Source organism: Apus apus, chromosome 6 (genome assembly GCF_020740795.1).
Source record: "Apus apus isolate bApuApu2 chromosome 6, bApuApu2.pri.cur, whole genome shotgun sequence".
NCBI lineage: Eukaryota > Metazoa > Chordata > Aves > Apodiformes > Apodidae > Apus > Apus apus.
The window spans coordinates 17,440,434-17,464,923 of NC_067287.1; the positions used below are offsets into that span (position 1 = coordinate 17,440,434).

Consider the following 24,490-nt stretch of genomic DNA (forward strand, 5'->3'; position numbering starts at 1 on the left):
ATGCATGGAGTTACTCACAGAGCAAGGTATTCTACATAGAGTCATCCTTACAAAATGTGTGCCAGGCAACATCTCCATATCTCTTTCTTTTAGGAAACTAAATGTTGCTACTCCTGCCTGCCTATGGGAAAGAGACTGCCGGGCTGGGAGAGGACAGGTCAGCCACAGGTCTCTGCTGATAGGGAGGTTTCACATGCCCACAAGTAATTCCCTAAAAAGCTGTTAATGCCAGCCAATAGCCATGGGCATTGGAAACATGTAGGAGCCATGATTTAACACTAGGAGATGGGAAAGGAGGGGAGCTTTCTCCATGTCCTGGAAGCAAATCCAGGATATGGGCTTTCTCCAGATGTTGGCATTTGGCCAGACTACAATAATAAATACAGGTCACATGTTGTGCTATGCAGACTGTGCCATCTGTTGAATGTGCAAAGTTTCCCCATTGGTTTGTTTCTATCTTTACATTCTCGAACATACAAGAAGTTTTTACACCAGCCTGAGGTGGGATGAGAGCAGAGCTGTCAAATAACACAGCTGGCCTGCAAAATCAAAGGTAATGGCAAAATGTCTGTACTGTTAGATCTATACATTTTATGGAAAATATTGCACAATTAGAAGTTCCTTACACATAACTGATTATGATTTTTGAGTATCTAATAAATGCTGTGAGAGCTGTAGAAAAACCCTTTTAAGACAGCCTCTAGCACATTACTGCAGCTGAAAGACCTTTTCAGTATGAGGTCTTGCAAAATCTGATTAAAAGAATTATGTACACAAATTGCCTGGTTTACAAAACTCCAAAAAATATGAGTTAAGGAAAAACTAGATTCCATAATTTTAAAATTTGGAGGATGGAGAAAGGGATGGTTAGTTCAAACAGTAATTTCAGGATGGCAATCTACAGAAAGCAAAAATTTTGCATGGAAGGACTTCAGGTAAAGCTAATGATCAGTTAGTAAAGAAAGTCCACACAAGCAATAACAGTGGAAACCTGGAGTGGGAACATAAAACAACTCTGAAATTAGAGCCAAACTAGGATGTGGATTTAAAATTAATTGACAAAATTCTAGAACAAACTGCTTTTTCCTAGAATAAAGGACGGGCACAGAAGTCTTTCAGAGAAAGGGTCAACAAGGATTTGCACCAGACCACCTCCTGCCTGTGGTCTGCAAGTCAGTTACAAAGCTGCTTCCAGAACTTAAATGTATCATAGCACTAGACAAAATTATATGTATAAATACAGTTCCCTTTAACATTGTGTTCTAGCATTTTTGCATTGTTACTCTTCTTTACAGCATGCTGCCAAGATTAACACATTAAAATACAACATAATCCATTTATGCTATAGAGAAATTATTAAAACACAATCATAATTCATTAACTCACTTCTGGAACCTGTGCTTCCTTGGCTTGTGACTCTGGCCAAGTTCAAATTAACTTCACTGACTGTCCCCAGATATTATCAGAGTTACATGATATAAAAAAAAATTCAATACAAAGTAATGCAATAATATATCACATTTTTCATGTGATAGGATGAGCACTTACCTCACAGTTACTTATTTTGCTGATACGTATATGGAGAATGGTCGCTGGACGTCTCTACTGTAACCTGTTGTTGACCACTGGCTTCCTGCAAATAAAACGGAGGTCAGGAGACAGAAAATCAGGCAGCAGTATCTGCAATCTGTATTTCCATGTGATTCATGCAATTAACAGTCTTCAAATCTGAAGTTTTTCTAACATTTCCCAGGTGAAGCACTCCAAATTGGAGGTGGTAACTTTGCATTGATTTACCTTTCAGCAAACAGAAATTAAATGATGGTGCAAACTTTGTATTTCCTCAGCTGCTTTGATGATAATTAAAAAAACCCAAAACTTTTGACATTATAGAAATAAACACACAGAGGCAGCAAATACTTACTAGTATACTTTCTATCTGCAAATTAAAAAGAGCATTCTGCCCCTCTCCTTTTGAGGGGCAGCAAGAAGAATGAGATCTACTTACCACATGTACAAACAAGATCACTTTGAGTGCCACGGTGTGATCAGCACTAGGCAACACAAAGGATCATGGGTGGAACTTTGCACAAAGACCCCCAGAAACCAGGGAATTAATTCAGCTGAGAGAGCTCTGGCAGACAGAGCACTTGGCTAATTACCAAAAGTCTTTCTCCAACACACATGGACAGATGCATAAACTGAACCAAACAAATCCTGGAGTTCCCAGGCAAATAGACATTGAAATGAAACATTTTTTTTTCTTACAGGCTCCCAAAAAGACTGTCTAGCCCCCACCCTGAATACAAGAGCTGCAGCACACATTGTCTAGCTCATCTGTTAAAGATGTACTGACTTATAAAAGCATATAAGGTAAGTCAAAATAGTAAACCAACCATTGACTGTGATCTAGCATTTAGTTGTGCTCTTCAACTGAACTTGCAGAGGTTTAGTAAGCAAATAGGCACAGTATCCTGAGATGCCAGGGTAAAGAAGGGATTATTTGCAAAAAATTACAATAATGATCTGTTGGCAGAGAAGTTCACAGGAAAACTAAATTAAAGACCAGAACTACAATATAACCCCTGCCTTGCTCCTAGTGGAAGTTAGGTTTCACAAAACAGTCTGTCTGAGCTACACTCATATGGAAGCCTGCTCCAAGTACTGCACTGCTACAAGTACAGGTCATTCTTTGTTATACTAGTTAGTTGTGGATAATGACACTTTATAGTTTTAATATACATTGTATTCATAGAATCATAGAATCACTTAGGTTGGAAAAGACCTTCAAGATCACCGAGTCCAACCATTAACCCTCCTCTACCAAGTCCAGCCATATCCCCAAGCATCACATCTAGACGACTTTTAAACATATCCAGGGATGGTGACACAACCACCTCCCTGGGCAGCATGTTCCAATGTCGTGACAACCCTTTCAGTGAAAAAGTTCTTCCTACTGTCTAGCCTACATCTCTCCTGGCACAGCTTGAGGCCATTTCCTCTTGTCCTATCACCTGTTATTTGTGAGAAGAGACCAGTGCCTACCTCTTTACAACATAATAGAATCATATAATAGAATCATAAAATGGCTAAGGTTGGAAGGGACATCCTTTCAGGTAGCTGTAGAGGGCAATGAGGTCTCCCCTCAGCCTCCTTTTCTTTAGACTAAATAGCTCCAGTTCCCTCAGCCACTCCTCACAAGACCTGTTCTCAAAGCCCTTCACCAGCTTCGTTGCCCTTCCTGGGACACGCTCCAGCACCTTGATGTCCTTCTTTTATTGAGGTGCCCAAAACTGGACACAGTACTTGAGGGGGGGCCTCACCAATGCTGAGTACAGAGGGACCATCACCCCCCTGGTCTTGCTTGCCACACTATTTTCTAATACAGGCCAGAATATCATTGGCCTTCTTGGCCACCTGGGCACACTGCTGGCTCATATTCAGCCAAATGCATTCACAGTTACAATGTTAAGCTTTAAAAAGTGGTTTTCCTAGCAAAAAATCTAGTATAATATTCATGGGTTCTATATCTGGTCTTTCATAAATTATACTGACCTCAACAGGAACCGCTGCTGTCTGGACATGTGTATATTGGGGTATGTAGGCTCCTTGCATAGCTGTCGTGGCTGGCATGTACTAGAAAGACAGAGAGTCCGTTAAGTTGAGTTAAGGCTCAATGTAAATTTATTCAAAATAACTGTTATGACATTGTTTAATAGATATTGACTGTTTCTCTAAAGCAATGTACTTTAAAGAAATAATTCCTGTCTGACAACAATATGCTTTTCAGAAAAGTGAGGTACCTGTTTTGAGAAAACTCAAATTTAGACCAGGTAAAGGACTTTTCCTTCTCTGTTAATCCAAAAAATCTTTTTATTTTTATTTTTTTTAATTCTGTCTGCTCAGAAAATAAGGTTCTTTAAGTTTAGAGGCTAGCCCATATCTCTTCTTCTGGTTTAGTTTCTGTTCCACACTTTATCACTTTCTGCAACTGATCTACTGAAGTGTGAAAGCAATTATTATTTATTTTTTGATGCAACATTGGAGTTACTTCCTGGGTTCCTTTCATTTGCTTTACCTATTTTATTTACTCATTTCCAATTTCTGATCAGCTAATAGACTGAATAAAAACTGCTGAAGATTATTTCAAATGGAGACAGTTCTTAATATTTTATTGAATGAAAGACAACTTAGAGTATTACTTTTCATCTACATGCAAGCTGCATGTGCACACTGTGATGCACATGCAGTATTTTATACTTATGCAAGTTCTATTTTGTATTAAATTGCTACATACTGTTCCAGTACTGCCTAATGAAAGATGACTCATCTGCTGTGTCAGAGGGCTTATCATCGATGCAGGCTGTAGTGACATGGTGTGGTCCATGGAGGGAGTCAGTACAGCACCCTGTTAACACGGAGAAAGAAAGAAATGGTTGCAGCAACGCTCAGATTTTAATTACATTTTTGATTTGATAGTCTAGGTATGGGCTATCCTTCTGAGGTCACCCCAAGAGTTTTCCTTAACACCAGGCACTGACACAGGAAGCAGGTCTGGGACACTGAATATTCTACTTGTGCAGATGCATTTTGCACAGTTGGTCATGAGGTAAGAACTGCACACTGACTTCCTCTTGAACAAGTGACTGATGCACAACGCACTGGAGAAATCTGCTGAAAACACTTTGTAAAGACAAGCTGAACCTGATGCTAACTGTAAAGCAAAAATCTGCACATTACCAGGTATAGATTCACTTAGCTTAAGATTTGGAATTTCAGGCTTTAGGAAAAAACTTTTCTCTCATCTTTAGGAATAGAGGCCTTGGAGGAACATCTGTGTTAGGGGGAATTCTACCTGTCACACGCTATTTTCACACACAAGACAGAGCTGCCCCACTTAATGGCTGGTTTCATTAGCACACACATTTTAGAAGAGTGGGCTAGCAATGAAGTGTAAAAGACTGATTATTTGTCTAAATACTAACTACTGTGATGACCTTTCTATCACAACTGTGCTATTTTGTTAACTTTATTGAAAGTATATGTCATGTTTTTAAAAACTTGAGATTGCTAAACATAGAGGGCACACACTCATATGATTTTCAGTGTTATTTGAAATGGAAGGTTATAAAAAAAATCATTTTACCAAACATTCTACAAAAACACATTCCACATACTTTGTATGACTTATGCTTGCAGAATTGTTGAATAAAATTGATGGAGGCTCAAAAGTAACATAAATAATTACAGTGCAGTGAACGCCAGTATTTTGAATCAAGAACAAATCCTTAAAAAATAAAAAGAAAAAAAAAACTACAAGTATAGTTGGAAAAATAACCACATGATCAGTGGAGATTAAATGAGTCACAGGCATATCAAACACTAAAGGAATTTCCTGTCTGTAGACTGCAAGTTTCTCTGCAAAGCAAATGAGCAAGACAGGACCAGCCTTGGCACAGGCCAAAACTGAACTTAGGTCAGGAATCTAGATCTCTGCTTTTATCCATGAAATCTTACCTTGTATAACTGTGAAACGAATACACTTTGTGTCATTGTAACATACCAACTTGTGTCTTTCACTGTGTAAGTTGCAAATGTTTTTTTATTGAAATGTGTCAATAGAGAAAAAGTTAACACCAGCAGTGTGTCTGTGTTTAACATCAAAAATCACAAATGCAACACCAATTAAGTGTGTGAGAGGGTGTTCATTGGTTCAGTATCACTTTCTCCAAAAGCAGTAGAAAATGTTCTGCCAAGAAGATTTACATCCTTATGATCTGCATGGAGAGGTTAATTAAAGTCAAGACAATATCTTTTCTGTATCTGGAAATAAATGTTTGTCAACTACAAGAGTGCATCTGTTAAAGCACCTGTTTTGTTTTTTGTTTTTTTTCTTTTGCAATGGTCATCTCAAGAAAGCTATTAAGTCTCAGATATGATGGTATTTAATTGACAAAAGACATAGATAATAAGCAAAATATCATGGGACAGTACAGATTAGAATATCTGACAGTGCGGTACAGATGCCACAGCCGAAAGTGTAGGGAAATAAGCATTACACATGAGCAATGAAGCCAGAACAAGCTATGCAGGTTTTCCCAAGTGAGTGCCCATAATGAAATTTATACCACTCCATCCATCCGTCTTTCACAAGTTATCCAGTCTGACATATTTAAACCCACTCTAAAACCTTGGATCTTCATTCCAGCTTCTCATAGGTAAATAGTATGTAAAACATGGGCATTTGCAAAGTGCTTTTGAGTTAAATATATGAGAAAGGGAGGGAGAAAGGGACGGGGGGCAGAGGGACGGGGGGCAGAGGGACGGGGGGCAGAGGGACGGGGGGCAGAGGGATGGGGGGCAGAGGGACGGGGGAGACAGTTTCCTCAGGATGCTGATTTGGTAACTCGTGTTCTCATCATCTTGATACCCTGAAGACCACTTTCTTTTTTTCCTAATAAAATGAAGTTTGATTATTATTTATACAGTTAGGTTACTGTATTTATTTCTGGTTTCATTTTATCCATCATTCAATAATGATAATTGTCAAAACTCTGGAAGTAATTGGGCAGGAATTGACATATTTCCTGTTGTTTAAAGTATGTAAAGCATTTATATAATCAGTGACACCAAAATGAAGACGCATAAAAACTTACTGGGTGCTGCATTATATATGGCTGAGGCTGCATCCAGGAAGGACTCTGAACCTAGAACAAAATCAGTATTTTATTTTTCATTTTATCCATTCTCTTCCTGAATACTCCACTGAGATATAGTGATAATTTAATAAATCAGTTATCAAGCCCTCTCCCTTATCTATCCATTTTTTAATGCAATTAGCCACTCGGTGGAGCAACACTGATTTCTGTGAAAAAAAGTATTTATTATACTTGTGAATCAGAAACAAAATTTGAAGACAAATATACCACATAAACCTTTCAGAACATTACACTGTTTTTAGTGCAGGTTTCAGAAACTTTATCAAGCAAATTCAGAGTTCAAATAGGTGCACGAGAGATTTCTGCTGTGTTGAAAATGGAGGGACCTTCTGCCTTTGAAATTCCTTTGATGAAAAGTAATTGGGATCTCAGAAAGCATGGCATCATTTGCTTTCTAGAGTGATTGGAATGAAATAAACTACTGGATTTTCACAAAAGAAAAAACAAACAAACAAACCAGGAGCTCTGCTGGAATCTTATTCCAGGAACAAGGAAAATATTAGGAGACTTGCTCTTCTCCAAGACATTGTAGCATCTTATTCTCAAAGCACAGGGAGAGGAAAAGGTTCTGATGAGCATTTCTGCTCTAGAAACTAGCACATTTTCTTTCCAAAACCACTGACTACCCAAATACTTCAATTGAGGCAGGATGCCTAACTGTGCATGACAGGGTAAACTAAAAAGATTAAGAGGTAAACTAACATGTGAGATGGTTATCTTAGTCAAAAAGTGTTGGTTGCAACAGCTCCTTGAAAAAGTGTGCTGCAAGAAATATTAAAGGTAAGAATGGAAATGTTTCCTCCCCACCTCCTGTAGGTGTGTGGGGTAAGGCAGGATTCTGCCCTGCACCACACATGCAGAACTGACTCACTGCTGCTGGACATTTAATGTCCCTTAAATACCTCTACCATCATTTCCAGAGTCCTCTGAACAGGACAGGTTGACAGACAGTGTTGAAAAAAAACAATCCAGGAGAGGTATTTTCTGCAAGATGGAAATATTTCTTTCCTCTTTTTGGGACTGACTTTCAAATCAGGGTAATTTTATTTATTTCCATCAGAAAAAGAGAAAACAGGAGTTAAAAAATGGAAACACCTTGCACCCTCCCTTTCCTCAGGTAAAATATTAATGGCAAAAATACTGGTACACCGTGAGTAAAGCTTTGGTTAATCTACTCATACTATGATAATAACTGGCTTAGTACTGTCAATTTGGTATATAGAAGCTGCAGAAACAAACACTAGCCAGAACTTTATTTTTTGTTTGTCTTTAATAAGAATAAATCTAGGAACAGGTTATAGCAGGCCTCAAAGGAAAAAAAAAAAAAAAAAATCATGCTCTTGTGATACATTTTGTTGTGTAGATGACAATGTTGCACGTTTCAGTGAGAAGGGATCTGTAATGAACATGTGACTAATGCTCAAACTGTGAAACTCTTCTGGCCAAGAACCTCCTTCCCTAAAATTGAGCATTCCTAAGAGATTTATATCAAAGTACAAAAACTGATTCATATACTTTCTTAGCATATTGAACTATTTGTCAATATACCTTAAAAAGGACTCAGAGTGACACCTATCAAAGCTCCTTTTCAGGAAACTTTGGACTAGACTCTAAGAATAAAACATGTGCATGGCTCATGTTTTAATTTATTGTCCAAGACAAAATAGCTTTAGGTTTAGAAACACAGTTCTAGACAAATGATTTACACCTGATACGAAAACACTGAACTTGAATGGTAATGTAAATTGAACTCTGAACTCTTTTTCAAATTTTCTTCTCTAACATCAAGCAAATTACTGTGCCCTCCGTAGTACAGCTACGTACCATATTACTTTTGGGCTTTTATTTGTACTGAAATACCCTAGAGAAAAGTTCAAAAGGCATGCAGAAATACCTTTGAAATAGAAATTAACTAAAATAAGAATGTTTTAAATAAAGAATAATTATATTAAAAATATATTACTGACATTAAGAGAACTTGACCAAAAGAAAATGAAAAACCATACATGAAATTCAGAAGTGGCTGCAAGTGCCTCAGCCATCAGCACAAGTTAGAGACTTTGTTTTGCAAGACACCAGGTATCTCATTAAATTGCTGTGCTTCCTGAAACAAACACACTCTTAATTTTTAAGGCCTTAATTTTCAGGCTGTACAGCATGAAAAGGCCACTTCATTAAAATGAAGTATTACTAGAGAATTCATAAAACCAGATTGATAAATAAACATAAGCTCTGATAAACCACTTCAGCTACTAAGTTCTAAATACAAACCTGGTATGTGGAAACCGGAGAAGCAATATATGGTGTAATAGATGTCTGAGTGATCATTCTGTTTGCTGTAATACTGTAGGGTGATGGATAAAATCTAGAAAATGCAAAAATATTTATTAAATGCCAGGTCTGTGCATTTTTCATAATGCACTTTTTTTTCTTAGTGGGCCATTATTTAACATACCCATTTTGTAAAGCAGCTGTGGTTGGATCATATGTGAGTGTCATTCCAGCCTTTTTAAAAAAAAAAAAAAAAAAGTGGAAAGGAAGAGTTAACAAAATTGATTTTGACTGTAAATTATTTCTCTTACTCTTTCTTTCACTGTATTATTTTTAACTGAAAATGTGTACTGAAATAATTTATTACTGTAAGTTAGGGGAAGGTTAATTGATGGAAGTAATTATATAGCAAAGACAGACAGCAATACTGGCAATGAATTCAAGCTTCCAAGTTCCCAGCATGAAAAACAAAATGCAATCTATGAACTACCTGGCTAAGAGAACACGTGTGCATTTGAGAGGCAGGGCATGAGGATGACTGTTAGGGCGTTGCCTACGATATACTATAAGAATGAATGTGAGCTGTTGTTTTTCAGAAGACACATTTGAATTTTCTTGTCTCATATAAATGAGGTGTCTAGGCTTGCAAACCACAGTAAGTCTATGAAGCTATTATCTTGAACACTAAAGATCAAAAAACCTGTGACCAAAAAAATTAATGCTGCATTGCACTGCTATACTATTTTAATCTTATGAAAGTGATGTGCATTTCAGTGCTGCATAAATAAAAGGATTTTTACTATATGTAAATAAAATTATGTTTTGGGTAGTGTTATAATATGAGAACTATCTCAGGCACATTCCTGACCAGGTTGAAAGAGATTTTATCGTTCACTTCAATGAGGTAGGATTTAGTATTTCACATTTTGCCTTTTTTTCCTCTTAAGAAAGAAAGAGTTAAGTATTTTATAGAGGTGTAAACTGTCAGGTAAGAGTTGCTTGCATATTTTTAATATGTCAAAGAGCCAAACCAAGAAGCCTCAATGCCTATCATTTTTGTAAGCATTCATTATTGTACACCCACACTAAAGCTTGAAAGGAGAACTTACAAGTCTCACCTCGCCTTCTCTGTGCCACGCTCTTCCATTCTGTATATATTTATTCTGATTCTGTCTCTTTTTCTGTCCTCCATCAGCAAACTTGCACAATAAAGGTTCTGCAGGAACTGAGAAGAAAGAGGGAATATTAGTTGAAGTTCATACACTAGTATTCAGTGCTCCAGATGAGGTATGGTTTTTAAGTTATATTCCCAATATGACAGTTAAATAACACAGAACCACATCACAACATCAATGACTGTGATAGCTGCCACACACGAACAGAGTATCTGGAAAGCCTCATATCTTTGATTTTAAACTACTGCTCTAAAACCTGTTGGAAAGAAGCATTCTCTGTATATCCTGAGTCCGTGTCTGTTGGTTTGGAAATGATTGAGAAGTGCCATTGAATTCTGAGCCTTGCCTTTTAGGAGGTTCCTGGAGGTTTCAGGAATATCCCAAAACTTAAACTGCTCTGCTCTTCCAGAATATCCAGAAGAGTTGGCACAGTACCTCCACTTACTCTAACCAGCAGGGTGGAATGGGTACCTTTATCTCCTGTCACCTTGCACTGAAAAAATACCACAAGTGTCCACTCCCCTTTTATCTCTGCTCTAGAAGGAGCACACGATGGAACCCGAGATTCTTCAAAATTTTTCTTTTATCTTGTTTTTTTTGCAATCTGTATTGTTATTGCAAAGGTATTGCTATACTTTATTATAATTTTTTTTTGCATAACATAATCCTGATCACGACTTCAATTTTTAAAGCCAAAATTTAAGCAATGAAAAAGAAAGGTTTGCACAGTATTCTTTCCCTGTTACTAGCTTGAACTGCAGTAGTTTCCAAGTACTTATGGCTGGAGTACAGCTCTGCTACATCACACCACACCCTCCCTAATCACAGGGTGGAAACATGGTTGAGTCTTGGATGTGAACACTTCTCTACCAGTAATTCCTGACACATAAACTGTCCAGGCCTTACAGGAGCTGTTTAGGCTCCTCCAGTCATCTCTGTTTGGAAACACCTTAATGAGACATGGTTGGATCTGAAAAACATGCAAGTTTCCAAATGCAGAGTAAACACATGGGGTGGGAGAGCCACCCATAAAAATAACCCAAAGAAAAAATTTACCATTATCTGTATCATGCAACAAAATCTATTAGTATAACCACAGCCAGTGCTGATGTGCTCTTCATTCTGTCTACATTTACAAAAGATGATTGGTACTGAAAGCCTCAGATACTTACAAAGAGAGTTTTATGGCAAAGAGATTGATTTTTAAGATGTTGGCACAAACCTAGAACTAACAGCTAAGTCATCCCTGGCTTTGGATGGCACACCTAAGTCACTGGCACTGGTTCTACCAGGAAAATACCCACACTCAGCATCATACACCTTCTGACTGCCTTCTCTATAAACAATGGATGGACTGGGAGACAGAACAGGTATGTGGTTCCCTGTCTCATCTCCAACATTGACCACATATCCATCAGAGATTTGTACCGTTTCTACCCATGTGCAGTCAAATAACTTCAATATTGTAGTCAGACGTCAGTACCAAACATGATAACTGAATTAATTTTAAATGCTTTATCTTACAGAGAATGGTAATTGTTTTGACTGATTTTACATAGAGAGGAAAACAAAAAAAATCCATTAGAAAGGGAGAGTAGGGATCCAAATACTGAAGCTAACTGCCTTTAATAATAATAATAATAAAATCTTTCCCCAAGCTGCATATTCCTAGCTAGTTATAAATTATTTCAAACCATCTAGTACTGTGGGAACTGTGTGGGACTTCCAAAATACACACTACACATTTTTGGATGAAGTAAAAAGAAACTGGCTCCTAAAGACATCAGAAAATACCTAGAGGTTTCTATCCCTGTCATTCTGCATTATAGCACTCACAGGTAGTAAATACTTGATTTAAAGCAGCATTATGCTTTCATCAAAAATCCCCATAGTGAATTGTACAAAACCGTTCAGAAAGCACTATTTGTGCTATATTTTCCATCACTGTCTCAAGATAAAGATAACTAAAAAAAAAAAGCAGAGCAAACCTGTCCAACTGTTTGAATAAAATATTAATAAAAATCTATTTTAAGAATAAATATAATATTGTCAGTAGATAACTGAAACTAGCTATATTTTAAATGATTAAACATCTTCTGTGCTGCATTGTAAACATTCTCCTGATAAATTTAGAGGAAGAAAAGACAGAACAAGAATTATCCACATGTATTGGATTTTGCATATGTAAAATACAAAACCTGCAGTAATGAAAAAAACAAAATTCAAAGGCAATAATTTGTGATTTGACAGAAGTTGGTGCTCCATCTTACTGAACAAAAAATCTGATCATGGTAACCCTTGCTTTTCTGACCTTTCAGTGTCATTGGTGCACACTGTGTCTATAAATGAAGCAAAGTGCTGTGAAAGCTCCTACTCACATGAAAAAAAATTAAGCAGACTGTCTATTTAGTATCACCAAATGCTGTGAGAAGGCTTTACAGCATTTGCCCTCCCTGGTTCCAGTTCCAGATCAGAATGCTGATAGTGGGCACGGCTGCAATTGAAAGACTAACTGCAATTTTTGGCTTTTCTTCCATACTTGTGACCTGAGCACTACTGTGTTCATGGCTTCAAGCACACAGTGACTGATTGTCATCAGAGGAAGGGTCATGAGAAGGAGATAAGCCTTCATGGGAGCCAAGTATGATCTATTGATCCCTTTCCCACAAGAGAATGAACATAGCCCCTACTTTCTTCAAAATTAAAGCTGAAATTTATTTCTTTAGCTTACCTTTCCTCATATTTTTCACAAATACATAACATGCAATCGCTCTTGCACAAATATGTACACAATAGATATATATGGAAACAAAAAGCTTCAAGTCCTACAGACCAATCAAGCAATCTTTTTTTGTGGTCCAGGAAGGAAGGGAGAGTAATTTTTACTGCTTAATTGCTGGGAATTGTGCAGCCCAGTGATGAAGGGGATCATTAATCATTCCGTAACTCATCTGTACATGCAGGACAGAGGGGCATAGTATAAACATTCCAAGTTGCACACACAGCTAAGAGATAGCTGATGGGAAAGCTACAACTCACAGTGGATTTATGTTTCTTTACCTAAGACACCATATTTAAAATGCCCACCCTAATGACACTTAATGAACACTAATAGACACTCTCAATGGTTTGTAGATGTCTGTTGAGCTGCTGACATGGAGGTGTTCTGCAACAGTGAGATTTTCTGGGCTTGAGCAGCAGGTCAGTGCACCTGGCTGTGAGAGATGCTGACCACCTACCTCCGCCCTGTACAACCCTCCTCTAGAGCTAATTTTTTACAGAAGGAAGTTATGAATGCAATATCAGACCAGAGAGTAAATGCTGTGTGTTTGTGTACATTAGAATTCAGTCTTTGTTTGTTCTGTCTACCCAAATATATGCCAGGTTATACTAAAAATGCAAGAACAAAATGTTCTTATGTTGGACTTTGTGTTTATACCCTTGGCTTTACATAGCTAATATTATAAACTTTTCAATATTAATACCAATATTGATACTAATTAAGAAATAAGTAATATACAAAAAATAATTTAAAAACCCTGCTCTTTTCATAGTGTCCCTTCTTTTAATTGGTGTCACCTTCATTTAATTGGGGTCCTTCCTATGCAGGGGGTTGAGAGCAGATGATCTTTTCAGGTCTGTTCCAACCCAAACCATTCTATGATATGATTTCATGATAATCAGTTTTCAATTAAACTGCATGTTTTAGTTAATTTCATTGCTGATTTTCTAGTGACCAAGCATATGGGACTACTGAATTCTGACATTAAAACATCAGCTTAATGATAAAGCAAGCCTGTACAGCTAGAAACTTTTGCCAAAAGCTGTGGGAATTAAATAAGTTGTGCAACCCAAGATCTCAGTAGCTTTCTGTGTTTAAAGAGAAATAAAATATACACACTTCACCATCCAAATCTTCCTATGAACTCATTCCTCAGGGTTACATTTCTTTAATAATTTACACAGGGTTTAATAATTTGTCATGAGTATATTTTGAATGCTTTTAAGTAGTATTTTTCTTTTCTATTCCAATGTTGCTTCTTAAAGCTAAGCAGCCATTACAAACTCTGAGAATTGGAGGAGTAAAAGCTTCTAATCTTGACCTAATGGGTAAAATCTTAGTTTCTCTGCCTTCAGAATGGCAATCAGGAGTAACATCAGCACTGTGACCTCTCAATACCCTTTAGTAGCAGTTTTCAGAATGTGGTTCATGGATTGTTTCTGAAGTATTTGTGAAAGATAACTAAGAAATGTGAGTTTATGGTCAAACAGCTTAAAATTATTGTAGAGAGGTCTGCAGTGCTGGATACTTCATAAAGGTAAGCAAGCAGAAAAAGATCAGAAATGACTGTCACAAGATAGTCACTTCAAGGCTCCATGTTCACTCCTCTCCTGCACTAGAAATAGGTCCAAGATCAGAACCATTTTAAGCCACAGTGCCTGCCATGCCTGGTGGACCTCTCCCTAGCATATTATCAGGAGCACAGGCAGGAGTAGGGCTTTCACACCTATCTTCAGTTTCCTCCCCAGAACAGAATCTGAGTGACCAATATCATTACCTAACTGGGAAGAGGGTGGTCATGGATAACCTATGATTTCTGGGTCATTACCATAACCTACAATTCCCAAACCAAAAATGGTATAGACTGCTCAGCAAAAATACTCTCTACTTCACACCCATTTAAACAAAATTACTTAAGTTATTTCTCAGTAGAAGTATTAAATAATCCATAAAGCCTATAACACCAGGCACAAAACATTTGTAATTTTTTAACTTCTATACTTTTCATTTGAAAATGAGAGACAAATACACTCAGACTTACACACAGCTACATATTCTCCAGCACAACTGCTTTATATTATTATTTATATAATTATTCCCTTGTATCATCATGCAGCCACATACTACTGTGATAGGGGGGAAATGTCTTTCATGATTTTGCCCAGCAGATCATTTCTAGAATTGTTATTGGTCCAACACAAGACAAAGACAGTGAACACTGAGTATTATTTTCACAGGAGGGAGGCAAAGTATGTTGCTCTGTCCTCATTACTCACCATCTGTGTCCCAGCTCCTTATACTAGTCTAGTTTCTACACACTCTCAGCTCTACAGGTGATGCTTTTGTGACTTCCCTGTGCCCATGTCCCTCTCAGATTCACAGAGCTTTTTCTGTTCTGTCTTCTCACGATCCAGGAGGCTTCACCTATGCTTCCCAAAACTGCATAACCCATTCTTCTATTTAATCCCAAACTTAGTTAAAATAACAAAGCTGCATTATGAAAGCATGTTTTTGTTGAACAGATGTTCTTCCTCCCACACCTATTTCATTACAGGCCCATCTCTCCTACCCTCCTCATCCTGATAACAGTGTTTTTATAGCCAGCTCCCCTTGCTGATTTTAGCCAAGTTTCTAGGACACAATGTTTTAATTTAAACATAGTTCCAGTTCTATGATTTTATTTTGCATGTATTTGAACTTGCTCCTCTATAACCCTGAAGGATGCTCATCTAGTTCAAAACATATTCCCAAGCTTTGCTTGTCCAGGAGCTTTCCCACTACATCCACTTTGTGCAGCTAGTCCAAGACCACAGCTGCCCCATGACTCTGCCCCATTTTTTTTGCAGACTGCAACATATTAACACACGATTGCATTATTGGACACGTGCTTGCTACGCGGTGAGGAAGTCCAGGAAGAATTTGAGCTCCATTAAAGCCTTTCCAAGGAGCAATAAGACTTCACAGTACCAGCATGGAAAAATAGGGTTGGGGATCCACCCTATACAACAAAATTAAGTGTCCTTAATAAACAAGGTTCTCATTACTCCCTTATGCACCCACTTATCTGTCACATTTTTCAGCATCATGGAGGGTGCGACTCATCTCACGTACAAGACTTTCAGCCATTTAGAATTATCTATTTCTGAGTGACTCATCTAGACACCCTTCGAAACCACAAGGACAGCTGACAGCAAAGATAAACCAGTCTCTGGAGGTGTGTGCTTCTTCCCCTATTTTAGACAGAGAGTCTAGATGATTACTTTGCCAAGTAAGCATTTTAAGTTAGATCCTGTGAGGTGGATTAGATTTTGAGGCCCCTCTTTAGTTTCCACTTTCTAACAATCACCAGTTCTCTGCTAATTTCTTGTCCCTAACTAATCCCACTTTTATGTGTATTACTCCACAGAAAGCTCATACAATTTCATGCAGCAAGTTTTTATTTCTACATGGTTGAATCTGATCATGTAAGGGTGCAACTCCAGCCTCAGCAATGGCCCACTCGTTGCATGTTTAGCAATGACATGTCTGATAGCTTGACAGGATAATGCAAGTGAAAATAAAAATTAGCAAATTAAAAAGCACTAATAAGAGGTTCTGTTACAGGTTTTTTACTGGCTCTAATTGAATAGAAACTCCTATATGTTAATTTGAACACATGGTTTCTCCACACTTTTCATGCTTAATTATGTCCAAGCCATAACAGCACTATAAAACTCATCACTGAGGGTGGATCAGAGAACAGTCAGCATTCTGAAAAAATTGTTCCATGATCTCCTTGCCCCTAAAGGGATTTTCCATCTCATAAAACACAGATCACTAAATATCTGGAATAGAAAAGTAAATGTTACAGCCCCTATGTATAACCAAGTTTTAACTGAATAATCTGTACAATCAATTGCAATGCAAAGGGTTTGCAAAAGCCAAGCCAGGGAAGTCAAAGCCCTGTGTTAGATTAGTGTCAGTCGAGGGAGTGGTTTCCTGTGCTCTGAAGCAGCTTTCCATCCCTACCGCAGCACGGACTGCCTCAAACTGGAGTAATCTTTCAGGGATGAGGCATGTATGTAGTTTTACTAAACAAACCACTTTTTTGTCTACTTGCCGAGGGCTGCTCTCTTCCTCCTTGGTGTCAGGGTCTGGCTGCAGCAAACATTCCACCAATGGCATAAAGGTGGCTTCAGCAACCACATCAAAAATGTAATTTGTAAAATTCCTACTTGGGATTCTCAATAAAATGGTTACTGAAAGTTGCCTGGAATGTCAGGCATGTATTATTTCCTCCTTTATTGTCTGTTTTCTTTCTACTTTACTCTGCTGCTCTGACTTTCCTCAATTTCAAATGTTTATGAAATACACATTTTGTCTCTTAGAAACAGTGCTGACAATGCAGGCAAAACTGCTCTACATAGCTTCTCTGCATTTTGCATTGCACAGTAATTCTGGAAGTAGCATTCTTCTTTTGACCTCCCTCCATCTTCCTGAAGAACTTCAAAGGCTACTTTGAGAGTCACAGCTCCTCAGCAAACAACTGCCTGGCACTAAGGCATTGCTGCAGAATCTACATTTTTTTTCCTCATACTGCCTTTTTCTTTTTTTAATTTTTAATTACTTTGAAAAAAACACCTTTTGCCTCTCTTAAAAAAAATTGTCCACAGACAATCAGCCAAATTCTGCTCTGATACACACACGGCACATACTTGTGTCCTGACTTTAACTGGGATTATGTAGAATGTAAATTTGCACATAGCTGGCTTAAGGAATCTTAACTGCTTGTCTTTCTGCTAGGAGAGAACACTACTAGATTCCTAGAAAAAATTTATAGTAGAAAAGTGATATATTGTGTTCCAAGTGAGCAAGTATTACAGTCATCCAACAAGACACAGTTTAATTTTAATAAGCCTGCCCCTGATTGAGAAGCCAAATACAACAACAGGCATAAGAGGCTTCCACTATGTAAGCAGTAACCCATTCATACATATTCCTAGAAATACATGCAACATACCAGAAACTCCTGCTGGTGTCTTTATGAACTTTCCATTAAAGTGAGCAATCACTGCTTCACATTTTTCTGTAGACTCCATTCTAAGAAAATAAAGAAGAATTTACATAAATTAGACAATCATCAGGTTCTCATGTTTGCGAATTTTTTAAAGCACGTTTCTTGCTTTTTTTGCCTCACTTTTGTGGGTTTCCCATCTGTGAGCAACAGAGGGGATGTTTTCTAAGAACACACAACTTCAGAAAAGTGTAACTAAACTCAGTTAGTATTTTGAGCACTCTAAGGCCAAAGACAGTGCCAAACTGCAAACACAAACCCTTATTTACTTAGAAATTAGACAGACTATAACTTGGACAGCTATAGTACAAAGTACCTCTGCTGTCTGGAAGGAAGCTGGAAGACTGATCCAGTCATTCACAAGTGAATTCTTAGTGTCCATGATATATTTTACAAATGTCGATGCCACTTTTGATAGAGGATTCTGAAGTGTCTGTACAGTTTAAGAGTAATAAATATAAAATATGCCTGACCCATGACCAAAACCACCTTTGCAGCTTTTAGCTTATGCATATCACCCCAACTAAAGAATGTACCCCTCTCCTATTTGTTTCCAAGTTACCTTTAAAGCAGGAACTAACAACAGAATGGCTGTGATGGCTACGGAGGCTTTACCCAGCATCCTGAACAGGTTTGTGCACTTATGTTGTCAAAACTAGACTTAATAGACTGGGTGGACTACCAGTGAGATACTGCTAGTCTGGGAGTGGCAGCTACATCCTTACATTGCAATGTAGATGTCTTGGTCCCAATCGCCAGCTTCGACTAAGTTGCAACAGATGACTGAGACATGCAAGTATAATAAAATTTATTTTAAAAGAGATGTATGTTGCAGCTGTCTGCAAGATATTTGGATATTGTTGAATGGAGATTTTCTTTTTATTTGTTCATTAAGTTCTGTAATTCAGATACACAAATTAAGCTAATTATGTCAGCAGCATACAAGCAGTACTAAAAAGTACTAAGTCTTGGCATCATTTTAATTCTGATAGCCCTTCTGCACAGGCTGACAAAATAGTCATAAACAACAAGCAAAAGCATAAAAATACCAGAGTGAACAAGAAGTTTTCTTTCTAGTTTCAAAAATACCTTCCAGAGAATTTTCAGACGTTTTGGATTCCTGGATCTGCATCAAAGAAACCTGATTTTTAATATTTTTTTTTGTCTCACATGAAACAAACAATAAAATTTTGTTTCACACTCAAGTCTGGACTTGATAAAACATGTTATCCCTTATTAACCTAATAAAATGCTCCCAAAGGCAAGAAATTTCAATATTTATTAAACTTCTACATGTTTCTTGGACAATTTTAACTTAAACTATCATTATCCAAAAATATTTCAATACCTAACTTGCAGAAGGGGAAAATTCTGATTAGATATGTCAGCAACAGCTTATTATATAATTTATTTAAAATACATGTATGTGAATAAAAATATGTATAAAAATAACATTATATATAGAAAACAGAATGTATAATACAGAACATAGAGAAAATACTTTAAAACTATTCTCTCTTCAATACAAGTGAGGTTTTGGATACACACGAGTCTTTTGGACTTTTACATCCAATTCTAAAATTCTTCCATCGACGTTAGAATAAAAGCCCTCCTAAAATACCACTTATTCAAGGTAGAGTTGGGTAAGCAAGTTTGCTCAAAGCATTTTTTTGATCATAGGAATCTCCAGTCTAAAGCCTCCAAATGCTGATTGCTATACTAGGTTTAAGGTAGAACTTAATGAGAGACGATATTCGAAGATCACAGAAAGGATTTTCATTAAGAAACTCAGAACAAATAACTGAATTAACTAGAGAAAACGCAGACTCACATGGACAGAATGTTTGTGAGGTACCTACCCATGGAAAATATTTGTTCTTGTTGTTTTGGGAAAGATATTTGACCAAGTTGTTAAATATTTTAGGGGGAGCTTTACTGCAGGTGAATAAAAGTATTTTCTTCCCAGATGACAACATGTTAATGAGGCAGAAAATACAATGGGATGATGTTCAAAAGGGAATGATGGAAGGGAGGATGGAAGAGAGAGAGAAGGAGAGAGAGAAGGAGAGAGAGAAGGAGAGAGAGAAGGAGAGAGAGAAGGAGAGAGAGAAGGAGAGAGAGAAGGAGAGAGAGAAGGAGAGAGAAAGAGAGAGAAAGAGAGAGAAAGAGAGAGAAAGAGAGAGAAAGAGAGAGAAAGAGAGAGAAAGAGAGAGAAAGAGAGAGAAAGAGAGAGAAAGAGAGAGAAAGAGAGAGAAAGAGAGAGAAAGAGAGAGAAAGAGAGAGAAAGAGAGAGAAAGAGAGAGAAAGAGAGAGAAAGAGAGAGAAAGAGAGAGAAAGAGAGAGAAAGAGAGAGAAAGAAAGAGAGAAAGAGAGAGAAAGAGGGAAAGAGAGAGAAAGAGAGAGAAAGAGAGAAAGAGAGAGAAAGAGAGAGAAAGAGGGAAAGAGAGAGAAAGAGAGAAAGAGAGAGAAAGAGAGAAAGAGAGAGAGAAAGAAAGAAAGAAAGAAAGAAAGAAAGAAAGAAAGAAAGAAAGAAAGAAAGAAAGAAAGAAAGAAAGAAAGAAAGAAAGAAAGAAAGAAAGAAAGAAAGAAAGAAAGAAAGAAAGAAAGAAAGAAAGAAAGAAAGAAAGAAAGAAAGAAAGAAAGAAAGAAAGAAAGAAAGAAAGAAAGAAAGAAAGAAAGAAAAAGAGGGAGGAGGGGTTCTCCCTTTCTCCCTTGTGGTGTTCCTGCCTCCAGTTCAAGCCTCAAAAGCCACAAATGTCACAGGAGTTTCTGTGAAGCCCTGCCTAACTCTTCTTACTGGTTCAGGGATAGGAGAGAAAGGAGAAGTACAGTGAAGCAGTGGAAGTGGCAGAGAGTGAACTGTTGTTCTAGACAGCTGTCCAATAAGGGCAACAAATTCAGATTTAGCCATCCAAGGGAGGTGAGACACAGCTATATTTGCTTTCCCAGAGAAATAATTGACAAAACCCTGCTGGTATCTCAATGCAGATCTCTCATTTCTTTAAAAGCTTGATAATTTTCAATTTTCTGCCTTTTCCTCCTATTCACGTCTTTTTAATTAAAAAAAAAAAGAAAAAAGCTGTCACCGTGGCTAATGCCACTGAAGTACCTTGCAAAGCCAACACCACGGCTTGTCCCACTTGAGTCCCGCAGTATCCTTGTAGAGATAACCTGCCCAAATGGTTTCAGCATGTTCTCAAGCTCCTGCTCATCCATTGAAAGGGGCAAATTGGAAATGTATAAGTTAGTCGGATCTTGTTCTTGTTGCTGAAAGAGAATTAAAACCAAATGTTATTGTTGTTGACACTGGAAAGACATTTTGAATATAAAATAAAACAACAGTTATGTATAACTTGTGGTACAGATTTTTACTTCTCAGGCCCCTCTCTAAAAACTTCTCTTTCCTAGTATTAGTGACCTCCATCTTCTGTCACTGCACACAGCGTTCCTGAGAAAAGCTCCCCTCCTCCTATTACTGCTGACAACGATATTTTTAAGGGGAGATAAAGGTGAATAATTGACCAGTTTATAGTCTGTATTACAACTTCATGTTTCAGATTTTTCTGAAAGAAAGAAAAAAGCAAAAACAAGATAAAGGAAAGAAGATAGACAAGGAAATACAAGACTGGTGGAAAGAGCTAAAAAAAGTCAGATATAAAGTAAAAAGAGAAACTATTGGAATGAAAATTTTAAAAGAATATAGGGAAAAAGAGAAAACACATTTAAGAGTAGGTATATTGCCAAAATATTACCACAAGAATAAAGCTCATACACACAGAATTGTGTGGGACATTGTCTTCCTCTCCCGCACATGAATGCCTTGGAGTTTTCATTAAACTTTTAAATTATGCATTCAGACAAAAACTTTCTCTAGACAGAGGTAAAGTGACAGAGGAGGGCAGCCAGGAGATGAATTATTAAGGAGGAGACAAACATAGCCATGTCTTTGCCATTCCCCTGACCTTAGGGCTACCTGTCTACTTGGTGTGATCTATGTATGGACCACAAAAATCTCTATCAAAGCAATATTTCTATAGAAATCAATAATTTCCAGTGTTTGTCTTCAGACTCTCCAGCTGTGGTTAGGGGGAACCTCTCTCATACTGCTAAGTGCTGGCCATGCTCCATCATGAAATACATTCTCAATCTACAAAGACCTAGATGACTTGGCCCTTTAGAGCTGTGCAAAACCTCCATGTTATTGTGGGCTCCCTGTACAGATCTAAGGCTCTGCAGTGTGCATTATAATCAGAACTTTTCTGGCATTAGAAATGGTATGATCTGAAACAAATTTTTGTTGGCATAGCCCTCAGCATGTCTGCATTCTGTATGAGAGGGCTAACTGACTTACAGGGAAGTTTGAATCAAATCAGAAAACAAAAAGAAAACCACAACACTTCCTACTGGAATTAAAACACTTGCTAAAGTGATTATAACAATATGTTAGTAATACATAGCTGTATGGGTGGTGATACCTTCTTATGCTGATTAGGCATCAATTTTTCCTTAAGCTGCCCTTATATTAAAAATATCTCAGTACCTTCAGTAGCATATTGCATAATTAATAGCTTGCTATCCTGGATATCATCTCTCAGTTAGGGTTGGTTTTCCCTAGGACAAAAAAAGAAGAGGCGTCGGGGCCGGGGGTGAGAGGTTGTGCCTTTTAGGCACAGAAATGAATTCTCATGTTCCAAGAACTAATGGAACTGAAAAATGGGGGAGCAAATTCTACGCTTATGAACATTCACTATTTGCACTTATTACTCTGAGTCTCACATTCGTTTAGAAGGGTTTTTTAAGAAATTGCAGCATCAAAGGACCTATAAAAGGGAACATGGTCCCATTATATCCTTCTGATCTGCACACTATGCCCCTGACATGATTGTAATTACTAGACATAGTGAAATCCCACATACCTTACAAAACACAAACTTTTCCAAGTGCCCAAGTGTTGACTTCATCAGTTGTTTTACAGTCCATTACAAATGACAGTTGACTACCATTTATGTTTTTCCTTTTGTTATCTAGTGGGAATATCCTGCCTCACAAAATAATAATGAATCTCTACAGTATATATCCAAGTTTGTGATTTAAATTATCTCAGAATATCTGAATTCTCTTTAATTTTAGAAAAATCAGCAGAAAGAGAAGAAAATGGATTCGCTGAAAGGTCCGAGCTGACATTAATATTCATATCTGGGCAGTGTTCAAACATGAGGAAAAACCTATGTTACAGTAGTTACATCTTTGACATACAGTTCAAATTTCCTCAGGTAGGAATATGAGATGAAGACAACTTTCACGTTTTTAGAATTAGTTTGTTATTTAGATTGTATTAGCCAATTTTGTTTGCACTTTGAGATATGCAGGCTTTCTTCTTTAATGAGCACTAGTAGAAAAAGCTTAGTAAGAGGTTTTAGCCATGCCCAATACAAAATTGCATTTGTAGCTACAGCATAATTTCCTGAAACTCCAAGTAGTATTTGAAAGGAAGAATTTTGGAGTTTTGTTTTGTTTTTTATTATAAGCTGTAAAATATATTGTACACAAATATCCTACAACTTCCCTAAATAATCTAAAACAATATACAAATGGGAAAATCAGACCCTTTGCACATTTTAATCTAATTTGCTACTGTTTTTTTCTACAACAGCAGAAAGTCTGAGTTATATTATAAAAGTGTTCTCATTAAAAAGCCTAACTACACTTGGAAAGATAAAAAAGGCTTCATTTTGTTCATATAACAAAAATATAATTTACATGCAAAAAAGAAATGCTGACATTCAGAAACACCTGGTAGATAAAGAAATGCAGACAACTGCACAATGTCAGAGCAATCTGTTTTACTTGGGTAACTGGGGAGATCACACTCCCCTTCTCTCCAGCTCCTATTGCTGCCCAGGATATTACCACAGTTTAGCTTTATACTGGCAGTGTATTTAGGGTGAGAGAATATGAGATTTCCTTGCCAAAAGAGACACAAAGGTCTACTGTGATTCAAAATGTTCCTCCATATATGCTGAGAATCTCAATCCTTGTACCTATCCACCAAACAGAAAACTTCATACCATAAATCATGTAACAATGTTGTTAGAGAAGGGAATGCTCAACCTTGAAAGAGTACTAGTGACTTTACCACTAATCCACACTGCAAATCCCTGAAAAGAAAGCATTTTGTGATGGAAAAATTTCCCTTGCAGCCCATGAAACAATATGTATTCTGTACTAGTAACTAGACTCAGTTTTGGTCAGATGCATGCTGAATGGGTGACTGAAAAGGACTTCTGTTTTCCTGACCCTTTCTCTGTGTCAGTCTATTACAGCCTGAATACTCCTAGGGATTCAGTTACTTCTGCTTTTGATCCTTTGTTGGGACTTACTGACCACAGTGGAAAAAGGGAAGTTTGAAGACACTCCTACATATTTCTATAGCTAGGAGTGGCAAAGATGGCAGACATGGAAGAGGAAGAGCAAAAAAGCAGTCAACAGA

At 37.4% G+C, this 24,490-nt stretch overlaps 1 protein-coding gene across 5 annotated transcripts in view; it reads right to left on the reverse strand.

Moving 5' to 3' along the window:
- RBMS1 (RNA binding motif single stranded interacting protein 1) overlaps positions 1-24,490 on the reverse strand; it is a 144,630-nt gene that overhangs the window by 3,899 nt on the left and 116,241 nt on the right. For 4 of the 5 annotated variants that reach the window (XM_051623118.1, XM_051623119.1, XM_051623121.1 and 1 more), the window contains exons 5-13: positions 21,110-21,267; positions 17,947-18,026; positions 10,100-10,215; positions 9,175-9,224; positions 8,991-9,084; positions 6,657-6,707; positions 4,298-4,408; positions 3,556-3,636; positions 1,549-1,633 (exon numbers count right to left, since the gene is read on the reverse strand). In XM_051623118.1, the coding sequence (XP_051479078.1) occupies positions 1,556-1,633; positions 3,556-3,636; positions 4,298-4,408; positions 6,657-6,707; positions 8,991-9,084; positions 9,175-9,224; positions 10,100-10,215; positions 17,947-18,026; positions 21,110-21,267 (819 nt within the window). In that variant the 3' untranslated portion in view covers positions 1,549-1,555. The remainder of the gene's footprint in view (positions 1-1,548; positions 1,634-3,555; positions 3,637-4,297; positions 4,409-6,656; positions 6,708-8,990; positions 9,085-9,174; positions 9,225-10,099; positions 10,216-17,946; positions 18,027-21,109; positions 21,268-24,490) is intronic. The other variant, XM_051623120.1, reaches the window with a different exon arrangement.